General features: G+C 44.8%; 1 protein-coding gene across 1 annotated transcript in view; it reads right to left on the bottom strand.

The window, feature by feature from the left end:
* Positions 1–13,486, bottom strand: part of LOC119978154 — a 512,568-nt gene that overhangs the window by 390,791 nt on the left and 108,291 nt on the right. Inside the window, exons 21-22 of the mRNA XM_038819593.1 lie at positions 8,861–8,988; positions 3,332–3,487 (exon numbers count right to left, since the gene is read on the bottom strand). Of these exons, the coding sequence (XP_038675521.1) occupies positions 3,332–3,487; positions 8,861–8,988 (284 nt within the window). The remainder of the gene's footprint in view (positions 1–3,331; positions 3,488–8,860; positions 8,989–13,486) is intronic.

Genomic DNA, 13,486 nt, shown 5'->3' with positions numbered 1-13,486 from the left:
AAACCCATGGGGGACCACCCCGGGTCCCACAGCCCTCCCCCTGGTCACTCCCCCAACCCTGGCAGGGTCCCCCCCACTCCACCGCGCCCCCTAGCCTCCAGCCAGTGTCAGGACCTGTGGTGATATGCATCACTGTAGATACACAAGGGGTTAATGTAAGTACACGTAGACTAGCTAGACACTAGAGGGAGCATCAAAGACATGACACACAGACACTCAACCAATAGGTCTGTAAGATAGGACATGACCAATGGGCATTCACGATACACACAGAGGTGACACTACCACAATGGGGCATTACACCAACCCATATATAAAGGACACAACACACATGATCTTCCTCTTTCCAGTGGAGACACTTAGTGAGTTCAGACACAGGGTTGATTCAACATCACACCCACCATGTGCATTGTAGCAGACTGGTTCATCAGTCTGAGTAGCTATAGAAGGATTAATAATCGCAGCGAATCCGAGTAGGAGAATTGTAAATAGTTTAATAAACGTGTTGAAGTTATCTCCACGTCTGAACCTTCCTTTGTAAGAGTGAACAACAAGGAAGCAGCTTATCCTACGCCAAGAGCATAACAAGATATGGTACACAGGAGTGACTGTTTCAATCCATATAGTTACAACTCAGCAAACAGTGACAACCAGCAACAACACCCAGGCAAGATGATCGAGATTCCAGTTCCACAGCGGCTCAAGTGCGACAGTAATCTCCACGAAAACTGGCGTGCATTCAGGCAAAGGTTTGAGATCTTTCTGGTAGCAGCCGACCTACGAGACGTGGCAGATGCTGAAAAGACAGGGTTTCTGCTCACCATCGCCTGCGCCAGAGCAGAAGAAGTCTTTAAAATATTCAAGTTCTCCAAAGGGCAAAACAGGTGCGACTTCCAGGCAGTCCTGGACAAATTCGGTAAATACTGCGAGGAAAACACAAACAAACCAACAGAAAACGGTAAGTGAGGCGCCAGTACTCACCACGAGGCTGAGTTCCCAGAGCAGAGAACGACAATTTTGATCGGTGGCCATCTTGAAAAAGGTACTGCACATGCGCAGTTGCACGAGAAGCGCACAGAACGGGAAGGTCCGTTTGCGCATGTGCGAGAAGCCGCGCGTGCACAATTGCAAAAAAGGCCCAGTAAAGGAACAGCGATATGCGCATGCGCAATCGCTTCCTACGACCGACGTCACACGCTTCGTGATGTCAGAGGCCAGGACCACGCCCACTTAAAGGGGAAATGTCCCAAAACACGAAAAAAAAATTTAAAACTGTAGAACCTGGAATGACAGCACAATGCCTGACACTCAACCAGTAGCTGAAAGTAACCTCCGCAAAACCCTGCAACAAGCAGTTAGCACCGCCCAAAGAAATGATACAGTCCTTGAATACTACAACTCCGACCTTTATTTCTTCTTTGGACATCACGAGCCCAATGCCAGCTCCGACACAAAAAGTGATGAAATGGTCCTAGAAGACTATGACTGAGATGACGGTTTTTTCTTTAGAGATGGCGACTGCAGTACCAAATCCGAACCGCAACGAGATGTGTTCTACAGTGAAGAATCCGACACAGACGCGGATGTGTTCTTCGGATTTGAGGATCTTCAGCCCAGCATATATGACATCCCGAGTCGTGAGTGCAGGATTATGCTGCGGCCTGACACCAAGAGACAGAGAGCGGTACAAGCCCACAGAGAGCGGCCTGCTGCCACACAGAGAGTGGTCCATGCACCACAAAGGGTCTCAGCCTCTACACAGGAAGCGATGAAAGACTCCACAGCGAGACAACTGCATGTCTCCACCCAGAACGTGACTCCAGTGTCACAAGCCTCCACAACGAGCTCGTGGACAGACTCCACGATAGAAGAATCGCAAAACTCCACATCGCAGTCCTTGCATGAACAAGAAGTGATTCGAGTGACACAAGCCTCCACAGCGAGCTCGTGGACAGCCTCCACGATAGAAGCAACGCAAGACTCCAAAGCGCAGTCCTTGCATGAACAAGACCATGAGGGTCCAGCAACCTCCTCTGAGCAACCAGCAGCAGACGATGCAGGTCTGCCACGCTCAAGTGAACAACAGAAAGACTTTGACAGTCTGCCATGCTCATACATATGAGTTGGACTTCTTGTTTAATGACTGGTATCATAACTTGTACAGAGCATCGCTTATCTACCTGTTTTTTGTTCAATTACCTTTAACAGTTTACAGAAAATATGTAACACGAAAAAGGGGGGATGTGTTGATATGCATCACTGTAGATACACAAGGGGTTAATGTAAGTACAGCTAGACACTAGAGGGAACATCAGAGACATGACACACTGACACTCAACCAATAGGTCAGTAAGATAGGACACGACCAATGGCCATTCACGATACACACAGAGGTGACACTACCACAGGGGAGCATTACACCAACCCATATATAAAGGACAGCACACATGATCTTCCTCTTTCCAGTGGAGACACTCAGTGAGTACAGACACAGGGTTGATTCAACATCACACCCACCACGTGGATTGTAGCAGACTGGTTCGTCAGTCTGAGTAGCTATAGAAGGATTAACAGTCGAGGCGAATCCGAGTAGGAGAATTGTAAATAGTTTAATAAACGTGTTGAAGTTATCTCCACGTCTGAACCTTCCTTTGTCAGAGTGAACATCGAGGAAGCAGCTTATGCTACGCCAAGAGCATAACAAGACAGGACCGGCAGCCCACGGTTGCTCCACTGCCTGTCTACCTCCTCTCTCTTCCTTATCTGCCCCGGTGCTGGTTTCCCGATTTTTAAAAGCACAAGTGACCCTCGTTGTCGGGAATTATCCCCGGTGGAGGTGGAGCATCGCGAGGCCCTGAGGAATACCTGGTCAGGCCCACTTATTAAATGCAAATTGAATTTACTGTATATGCAGAGTGGAACGCATTGACACCGCTGTCGGTGCGCCGGAAAATTGCGATTTAGCGAGAACCCAGCACCTGCGGCGATTCTGGCACAAGACCGATTCTGCGCCAATTACGTTTCCCGATTTTAGCATTGGCCGATGGAGTTTCCCGCCCCTGGTCTTTGAAGCCATATTGTTGGACAGCCCCAGTTTTAAGCCAGCTGAGGGATTTGTAAACCTGAAATGTGCAGATTTCCAATCCTTACATGCCCAACAGAATCCTCTGTTCGCATGCAGGGAAAAGAACCTCCTGTTAATGAGACACTTATATAGTTCAGAAGTAACTTGGCACTACAGACTACAGATACCGTGATCTAGAATAAGGGGCACATTTTGGGAGCACAGCTACGTCCTAAGATTTCAAAATTTAAAGTAACATTAGCTCACATCTTGGGTTTTTTTGATGAATTGATCTATAAATTTCACCAGATCTTTGACAGATTGAAATTGGATTAATATCCTGGTTAGAGTTGTGGTGTTATCAATGAATCCAGGCCTGCTGAACAGGTCAGCCAATTCATTTGGATTAACGTTATTCAGCACCTGTAAAACACAATACAGAATTCCTCAACCGTGTTTATAGTTGGAAGCAGACTGCATAAGACAAAAAAATGCATATGTATTGCTGAATCAAGGGGTGTGTAGGTGGTATGTTGGTCTGTCTATTTTTAACTGCCAATACATAATAAGCACAATGAAATTCCAGTGATTAAAGGTGGAACACGGTAACAGGCAGTTAAGTCCAATGAGTGCCAGTGTGTATTTCAAGGGATAATTTATCTTTTTCTTTCCATACATCTCATCCCCTCAATTCTCTTTTTTCTTTCTCTGTCCCCATATATCACATCTGTTTCACCATATTCTCAAATTTCTTTACTCCCTGAGATGCATCTCTCTACTTCTCAAATTCCTTTCTCCTCAAACTCTCTCTCTCTCTCTCTATCTTTCCTTCTGCCCTCTCAGCAACTCATTTTCCTGTTCCCCTTTCTCGCTGTCTCCTTTCTCAATCAGCCTAATGCCTAATTTGAGGTGGCGTGGTAGCACAGGGTGAGCATTGTTGCTTCACAGCTCCAGGGTCCCAGGATCGATTCCCAGCTTGGTTCACTATCTGTGCGGAGTCTGCACGTTCTCCCCGTGCCTGGGAGGGTTTTCTCCTAGTGCTCGGTTTCCTCCCACAGTCCAAAGACGTGCTGGTTAGGTGGATTGGCCATGTTAAATTGCCCTTAGTGTCCAAAAAGGTTAGGTGGGGTTACTGAGTTCCGGGTGTTGTGATCTGTACATCTGGACATACATCTGCGCTTACACCAGGGACTACAGACAGATGTAACAGCCACAGCATCACTAGAGGGCAGCATCAAAGACGGGTATAAAGGGTCCAGCCCAAGGGAGGATCCGCCTCTTTCAGAAGCACAGGGCTAGTGAGCAGCAGCAGACAGAGACAGCTCAGCATAGGCAGCTTACCTTAGCTTCACTGGTCATACCTCTTGACTGGATTATATCTAGTTAAGCTCCGGAAACAGAACAAACCCACTGAATAAAGTATTTGTGTTAACTGGAAGTCGACAATCTTTATTCAGACTTAGAGAATAACATAACGGGGATAGGGTGGAGTTGTGGACTTTAAAAAAAATCAATTTAGAGTACCCAATTCATTTTTTCCAATTAAGGGGCAATTTAGTGTGGCCAATCCACCTAACCTGCACATCTTTGTGTTGTCGGGGCGACACCCACGCAAACATGGGGAGAATGAGCAAACTCCACACAGACAGTGACCCAGAGCCGGGATCGAACCTGGGACCTCGGCGCCGTGAGGCAGCAATACTAACCACTGCGCCACCATGCTGCCCCCGAGTTGTGAACTTAAGTGGGGTGCTCTTTCAAAGGGCCAGTGCAGATTTGATAGGACGAATGGCGTCCTTTTGCACCGTAAATTCTATGTCCTAAGTCCTACAATCTCTCTCAACCTATAACCAGGCTAAAGAATAGAATCAGTGCAAATGAAGAGGCAAATAATGGACAGATGAATGACGAGAGTGGGGAATTGGAAGCAGTGAGAATAAGCCACGAGAAGCCATGGGGTTGGAGTGGTGTGTGGATGCTAGCCCAAAACAGATTTGAGAAGGGGTAAAAGGTCACACAAGGAGGGTGCAACATCCTAGAGGCATTAGTAGCAGCTGTTGCAAAGAGTGGTGTTGAAGGTGCAGGTGGGAAAAGGTGGGTCAAAACAGAAACATTTATCTTGGCCACAACTGGAGTGAACAAAACTCCTCGAGTCAAACAAAAACAAATTACATTTATATAACACTGAGGCATATAAGACAACATTTGGACAGGTGACCAAAGCTTGCTCAAAATGTTACCGAATATCTTAAAAGTCGGTCAGAATTCTGCAGCTGCGAGAATTAGGAAGGAAATTCCAAACTTTGGGCCAAGACAGGGCAAGGGAAATCAGTGATGCGCTATAGGCTATAATTTGAATAATGCAGAATTCTTGGAGGCTTCTAAGATTGGAGAAGAGAGCAAGATAGTCAGGGGCAAGGCCAAGAAGGGATTTAGTCACAAGGATGAAAATTTTAAAAGATGCTACAGGACAGAAAGATAATGTAGGTTGGTTTTCACAGCATTTAAGGGTGAACTTGGCCTTTGTTTATAATGCAGGCAGCAGAGCTTTGATGCAGTTCACATTTACAGAGGGTGTAAATTGAAAGGCCAGTTGGGAGATCACCAGAATAGTTAATCTGCAGCCAGTGACATGGGGCCTTGGCCAAATGGGTTGGGAACTATAACTTTGCGGGGTTGTTTTGAAATTCAACATAGTGGAGATACAGCATAGAACATAGAACATAGAACGATACAGCGCAGTACAGGCCCTTCGGCCCTCGATGTTGCACCGACATGGAAAAAAAAACTAAAGGCCATCTAACCTACACTATGCCCTTATCATCCATATGCTTATCCAATAAACTTTTAAATGCCCTCAATGTTGGCGAGTTCACTACTGTTGCAGGTAGGGCATTCCACGGCCTCACCACTCTTTGCGTAAAAAACCCACCTCTGACCTCTGTCCTATATCTATTACCCCTCAATTTAAGGCTATGTCCCCTCGTGCTAGCCACCTCCATCCGCGGGAGAAGGCTCTCGCTGTCCACCCTATCTAACCCTCTGATCATTTTGTATGCCTCTATTAAGTCACCTCTTAACCTTCTTCTCTCTAACGAAAACAACCTCAAGTCCATCAGCCTTTCCTCATAAGATTTTCCCTCCATACCAGGCAACATCCTGGTAAATCTCCTCTGCACCCGTTCCAAGGCTTCCACGTCCTTCCTATAATGAGGCGACCAGAACTGTACGCAATACTCCAAATGCGGCCGTACTAGAGTTTTGTACAACTGCAACATGACCTCATGGCTCCGGAACTCAATCCCTCTACCAATAAAGGCCAACACACCATAGGCCTTCTTCACAACCCTATCAACCTGGGTGGCAACTTTCAGGGATCTATGTACATGGACACCGAGATCCCTCTGCTCATCCACACTACCAAGAATTTTACCATTAGCCAAATATTCCGCATTCCTGTTATTCTTTCCAAAGTGAATCACCTCACACTTCTCCACATTAAACTCCATTTGCCACCTCTCAGCCCAGCTCTGCAGCTTATCTATGTCACTCTGTAACCTGCAACATCCTTCCACACTGTCTACAACTCCACCGACTTTAGTGTCGTCTGCAAATTTACTCACCCATCCTTCTGCGCCCTCCTCTAGGTCATTTATAAAACTGACAAACAGCAACGGCCCCAGAACAGATCCTTGTGGTACGCCACTCGTAACTGAACTCCATTCTGAACATTTCCCATCAACTACCACTCTCTGTCTTCTTTCAACTAGCCAATTTCTGATCCACATCTCTAAATCACCCTCAATCCCCAGCCTCCGTATTTTCTGCAATAGCTGACCGTGGGGCACCTTATCAAACGCTTTACTGAAATCCATATACACCACATCAACTGCTCTACCCTCGTCTACCTGTTCAGTCACCTTCTCAAAGAACTCGATAAGGTTTGTGAGGCATGACCTACCCTTCACAAAACCATGCTGACTATCCCTAATCATATTATTCCTATCTAGATGATTATAAATCGTATCTTTTATAATCCTCTCCAAGACCTTACCCACCACAGACGTTAGGCTCACCGGCCTATAGTTACCGGGGTTATCTCTACTCCCCTTCTTGAACAAAGGGACCACATTTGCTATCCTCCAGTCCTCTGGCACTATTCCTGTAGCCAATGATGACCTAAAAATCAAAGCCAAAGGCTCAGCAATCTCTTCCCTGGCTTCCCAGAGAATCCTAGGATAAATCCCATCCGGCCCCGGGGACTTATCTATTTTCACCTTGTCCAGAATTGCCAACACTTCTTCCCTACGCACCTCAATGCCATCTATTCTAATAGCCTGGGTCTCAGCATTCTCCTCCACAATATTATCTTTTTCTTGAGTGAATACTGACGAAAAGTATTCATTTAGTATCTCGCTTATCTCCTCAGCCTCCACACACAACTTCCCACCACTGTCCTTGACTGGCCCTACTCTTACCCTAGTCATTCTTTTATTCCTGACATACCTATAGAAAGCTTTTGGGTTTTCCTTGATCCTACCTGCCAAAGACTTCTCATGTCCCCTCCTTGCTCGTCTCAGCTCTCTCTTTAGATCCTTCCTCGCTTCCTTGTAACTATCAGACGCCCCAACTGAAACTTCATGCCTCATCTTCACATAGGCCTCCTTCTTCCTCTTAACAAGAGATTCCACTTCTTTGGTAAACCACGGTTCCCTCGCTCGACCCCTTCCTCCCTGCCTGACTGGTACATAGCTATGTATCAGTCATCCATTATACCCCCTCTGGATATTCAGTTCCCTGATTTCAGTATAACTGAATGCATACTGGGCACAATTGGCAAGCCAATTGGCAAGTCAGTATAACTGGGCAGCACGGGAGCACATGTGGCTAGCACTGTGGCTTCACAGTGCCAGGGTCCCAGGTTCGATTCCCCGCTGGATCACTGTCTGTGGGGAGTCTGCACGTTCTCCCAGTGTCTGCACATTCTCCCTGTGTCTGCATGAGTTTCCTCTGGGTGCTCCGGTTTCCTCCCACAGTCCAAAGACATGCAGGTTAGGTGGATTGGCCATGATAAATTGTCTTTAGTATCCAAAAAGGTTAGGAGGGATTATTGGGATAGGGTGGAAGTGAGGGTTTAAGTGAGTCGGTTGCAGACTCAATGGGCCGAATGGCCTCCCTCTGCATTGTATGTTCTATGTAACTATGTATGTATACCTTCTTGATGCATGTTGCATAATGGATGGAAAATGTAATTAAACCTGCTGAAATCACCCCAATCCTGCAGGGGTGGGCGTCAAAGCAGAATCAAGATGAATTTCAGAGAAATACATGTTGGTTAATTTGCTTTTGGTGGACTATAGCTACTGCTGCTGGCCATCCTATGGGAAAGTTTCCTTCTTTTCCTTCCACAGGAGTGGTTTGTCAATTGTGGCCATTTTATTGTTCAGTTTAATACCTCTTCAGAAAGTGGCACAGGATGGAGACGCCCCTCGCATTCCTGCTTCAACAACGGCAGCACCCACCTCTGGTAGCGGGGGCTGCAGTCCTTTCAAAGCTCTCTGATTGGACCTGCAAGATCTATAACTGGATAGCAGAGCTGGATATTTATGGGCCAATTCCAGATCTCCCAGGCAGCAAGAGTGCTCGGGAACCAGAACATTTCCCAACTCAGCCCAATAGCCTAAGTGCAGAAGATTTTGTCCATTGTACTGGCTGCATGTTAAATCAATGTTGTTGATCTTCAAAGACAGATACCCACATCTATCTCATTTCACAAGATAAATAATTTTATTTTACCTCTGATTCACCACCAGGAGGAACCAATGAATATGCATCCTGTAGAGTAATAAAGTCAGCAAAACCTTGGAAATAATTCTTCAGGTAGAGAACAAAACTGGTGTTTTCATAACAGTTAACAGTGAACACTGGGGGAAAAAAGCAAAAAGCATTCAGTAATTTTCACTAATCCTATTCAAAAACTATGTTAACTAGCCATAAACACCGGAGAGGTCAAATTTTGCAATAGGATGAAACTGGTGGAACTATTCATTCAACAGATATTCAACAATTTATAACAAGAATTATTACCAAGTTTAGATTAACAAAAAGCAGTCAAAAATGTTTTCATTCTACTTCAAGGCCTCGATTGAGGCTTCAAGTACTAACAATGTTTTGGTGTCTTTTTTTCTTAATTGCTACTAATGCTTTCAATATTTTTAAAAAATATTTCTGGGATACATGTACTATGTGTTGTTCAACCTCAGTTTCTCTGAATGCATTATGAGTCAATCACGTAGCGCAGGACACATGCAGACCACACCCCCCAAGTGAGGACACCGGCTATGTGGTCCATGTGGGTCCCCCCTCTTCAGGCATCCGCACAGCACCACCTCCCTTCCCAAACCCCCACCCATCACCCCAATCTCCGAGAGGCCCTTATTTACCTGCCCTGCACTCTCCCACCCTTCAACCCCCTCCTCACCTTCATTTTATGGGCATGGCCCCCCTCGCCCCCTGACCCTTGGCAGTGCCACCCTGGCACTCAGGCACCCTTGCACTGCTACCCTGGCACCCAGGCAGTGCTCCTGTATGCTTGGCAGTGCCATTTGGGCACCATGGCGGTGCCATGGTGCAGTTTCAAGGTGCCAGTTGGGCAGTGCCAAAGAGCCAGCATTCCAGGGGGAGGGCCAGAGAGCCACCCTGCATGGACCCCATCCGCCCAGGGGTCTCCGATGGCCCGGGAGACTTCCCCCGTTGCCGTTCCGCTTGATCGACGTTTGTGTGGACCTCACTGATCAGCGCCTGACTGCAGCCTCCCTGAGGAGGCCGAAGAATCGAGGGAGGCCAGTGGATCCCGGGTGAGTAGGTCGTAAGTAGGTTTACGACCTACTTCCACGAGCGTCATCCGGTCCCGCCCATTTGGGGCGGAGTTCCGACTCTGACGTCCCGCGGGACTTCGGAGAATCTCGGGAGACACGGAGGCTATCGGGAGGCTCGCTGGAAGCCTCTCTGACATTCTCCAGCCGCATTGTGCTCTCACTTGAGCACAACACACCCGGAGAATCGCACCCATAGTTTGGAAAGTCGCATTAGGGTCAAACTGCAAGGTGTTATAAACCATTGAACAGGAGCAGCTGTCATTATTGTCATGTGAGAGTACCTTTAAGAAATGGGTGTTTAAGAAATGTACCTTTAAAAAATGGGTGTTTAAGAAATGTACCTTTAAGAAATGGGCGTTTAAGGAATGTACCTTTAAGAAATGTTGTTTATCAGTGATGTCAGAGTGTGGGTGGAGCTGGGCTGTCTGTCAGCCAAAAACTAAAATAATAAGCTGTTTGCTGACACCTGTAAAGTGGGTCGTGTGCTCCCCATACCACAATCTATTAAACTCTGTGGGTCATGTGAACTCTGTGATATACTTTGGGGTTCTCTAAACGCTGGCCCATAACAAATTGGGGGCATGTCCGGGATAAAAGTCTATCTATTTGATTGGCTTAGTGAACTTAAAGACAGTGAGGGGTGAGCATATTGTGGTTGCTTTTCAGGTGTGGCATTTCAGTTTAAGTAGGGAGTGTGTTGTGGACAATGGCTCTTTCAGAGGCTCTGAAGTTTTTGGGGGTGGAGATGGTCACACGCAGTACCTTATGGACAGAGACTAAAAGCAGACTGTTAGATTTGGCAAAAACATTGCAGTTAACATTACCTGACAAAATGCGAAAAGATGAGGTAATTATGGTGGTGGCTAAGTATTTAATGTTGCCTGAGATACAGTTTGACTCATTGGAAATGGCAAAAATTCAGTTACAAATTAAACAAATGGAACATGAGAAATAATTAAAGCAGCTTGAATACAGAAGAGATAGAGAGGAAAAAGAAAGAGAGAGAAAGAGATAGAGAGGGGAAAAAAAGAGAGAGAAAAAAGAAAAGGAGAGAGAAGAAAGAAGAAAAAAAAGAATAGCCCTAGCAGATCAAAAAGAAAGAGAAAGGGAGATACAGATCAGGGAAAAAATAAAGAGAGAGACTTTGAACTTCAGAAAATGGCCATGAAACATGACAGTCAGTTAAAATTCACAGACGTAAAGGGAAATATACAGTTGGATGATAGAGATGAGGATAGTGAGAAAGAGCGTCATAGTCGAAGGCATGGTGGGAATCTACTTTAAAATGTCCAAGCATTGCCAAGGTTTGACGAGAAGGAGGTAGAAGCCTTTTTCATTTCATTTGAGAAGGTGGATAATCAAATAAAATGGCCACGGGTATTACTGATTCAAACAAAGCTTGTAGGTGGAGCTAGAGAATTGTTTGCATCACTACTGGAGGAGGTATCTGGAACATATGAGGAGGTGAAAAAATCCATCTTCGGTGTATATGAACTCGTGCCTGTAGCCTACAGACAAAGGTTTAGAAATTTAAGGAGAGAACCTGGTCAAACATACATGGCGTTTGAAAGAATCAAACAGAGTAATTTTGAGAGGTGGATAAGGGCTTTGAAAATAGATAAAATGTATGAAGCTCTCAGATAAATTATACTTTTGGAGGAGTTTAAAAATTCAATTCCTGATGTAGTGAGAACTCATGTGGAAGAGCAGAGGGTAAAAACTGCGAGATTAGCAGCAGAAATGGCAGATGATTATGAATTAGTTCATAAATCAAAGCTTGGTTTCTGACATCAGTTGCAGCCTGTGAGGAATAGAAACTGGGGACATGAGAAATACTCAAGTGGTAAAGGTAAAGGTGACCTGATGGGAGATAATGAGAGTGTACCTCAGATTAAAAAAGAAATCCAGGAGGGTGGAAAAGAAATGAAAAATTTCAAATGTTTTCACTGTAATAAACTAGGGCATGTAAAGTCACAGTGTTGGTGGTTGAAGAAAAGCACTGGGACGGGTGATGTAGTAAAACAGAATAAGACAGTGGGGTTTGTTAAAGTGGTCAAGTAAAGCCTAAGTGAAGTGAAGGAGGTGCAAAAGATTGTACAGCCTGATCAAGAGGTGATTGATAAGAAGGTGCCAGATCTCTTTAAAGAATTTACTTGTGTGGGTAAAGTTTACTAATGTGTATCAGGAGGAACAGGTAAAGAAGTCACAATTTTAAGAGATATGGGAGCTAGTCAATCTTTAATGGTAAGAGATGAGGAGTTATGCAGTTTGAATGTTGCCAGAAAAGGTGGTAATATGTGGAATTCAGGGTGAGATTAGTGTTCCTTTATATAAGGTAAGGTTGGAAAGTCCAGTGAAGAGTGGTGAAGTGGTAGTAGGAGTAATAGAGAAACTATCTTGTCCAGGAATACAATTTATCTTGGGTAATGATATAGCTGGATCGCAGGTGGGAGTGATGCCTACTGTGGTTGATAAGCCAGTGGAAAATCAGACAACTGAAGTGTTGAAGGACGAATATTCTGGGATTTTTCCGGATTGTTTAGTAACAAGGTTGCAAAGTCACAGGTGAAGACAAGAGGAGAAATCAAAGAGTGAAGGTGAAGTTGAAGTGCAATTATCAGAAATGATTTTTGATCAGATGGTTGAAAAAGAACAAGAACAGGTGGAGGATAAGTCGGATATTTTTATTTCAGGAAAATTGGCGGAGTTACAACAAAAAGATACATAAATAAAATGGATGTAACAGAAAGCATACACGGAAGAGGAATCTGAGTGTTTACCAGAGTGTTATTACCGTAATAGTGATGTCTTGATGAGAAAATAGAAACCTTTACATATGCAGGCGGATGAAAAGTGGGCAGAAATTCATCAAGTAGTATTGCCAGTAGGGTATAGAAAGGAGGTTGCGAGTTGCACATGAGGTACCAGTGGAAGGTCATTTGGGAATAAGGAAAACATTTTTATTGGCCTGGACTACATAAAGATGTAGTTAAATTTTGTCAATCATGTCACACATGTCAAGTAATAGAGAAACCTCAAGCAGTGATAAAACCAGCACCCTTAATACCCATTCCAGCATTTGAGGAATCTTTTACAAAGGTCCTAATGGATTGCATAGAACCCCTTTCTAAAACAAAAAGTGGGAATCAATATCTTTTGACGATAATGGATGTGTCTTCTAGGTTTTCAGAGGCCATTTCAGTACGTAATCTTACAGCTAAAAAGATTGTGGAGGAGTTACTTGAATTCTTTACTTGATATGAACTACGCACCGAAATACAATCGGATTAAGGATCAAATTTTACCTCAAGGTTATTCAAAGAAATTATGGAGAGTTTAGGAATAAATCAATTTAAATCAACTGCGTACCATCCAGAATCGCAGGGAGCGTTAGTAAGGTGGCATCAGACAAGACAATGTTGAGGGCTTATTGTCAAGATTATCCAGAGGATTGAGATAAAGGAATTCCATTCGTACTGTTTGCAATTAGGGATGCACCTAATGAGTCAATCAAATTTAGTCCTTTTGAACTAATTTTTGGTCA

The sequence above is a fragment of the Scyliorhinus canicula genome, chromosome 15 (genome assembly GCF_902713615.1).
Source record: "Scyliorhinus canicula chromosome 15, sScyCan1.1, whole genome shotgun sequence".
Lineage (NCBI taxonomy): Eukaryota > Metazoa > Chordata > Chondrichthyes > Carcharhiniformes > Scyliorhinidae > Scyliorhinus > Scyliorhinus canicula.
The sequence above is the reverse complement of the archived record's forward strand: the minus strand, read 5'-3'. Positions and strand labels throughout refer to the sequence as shown.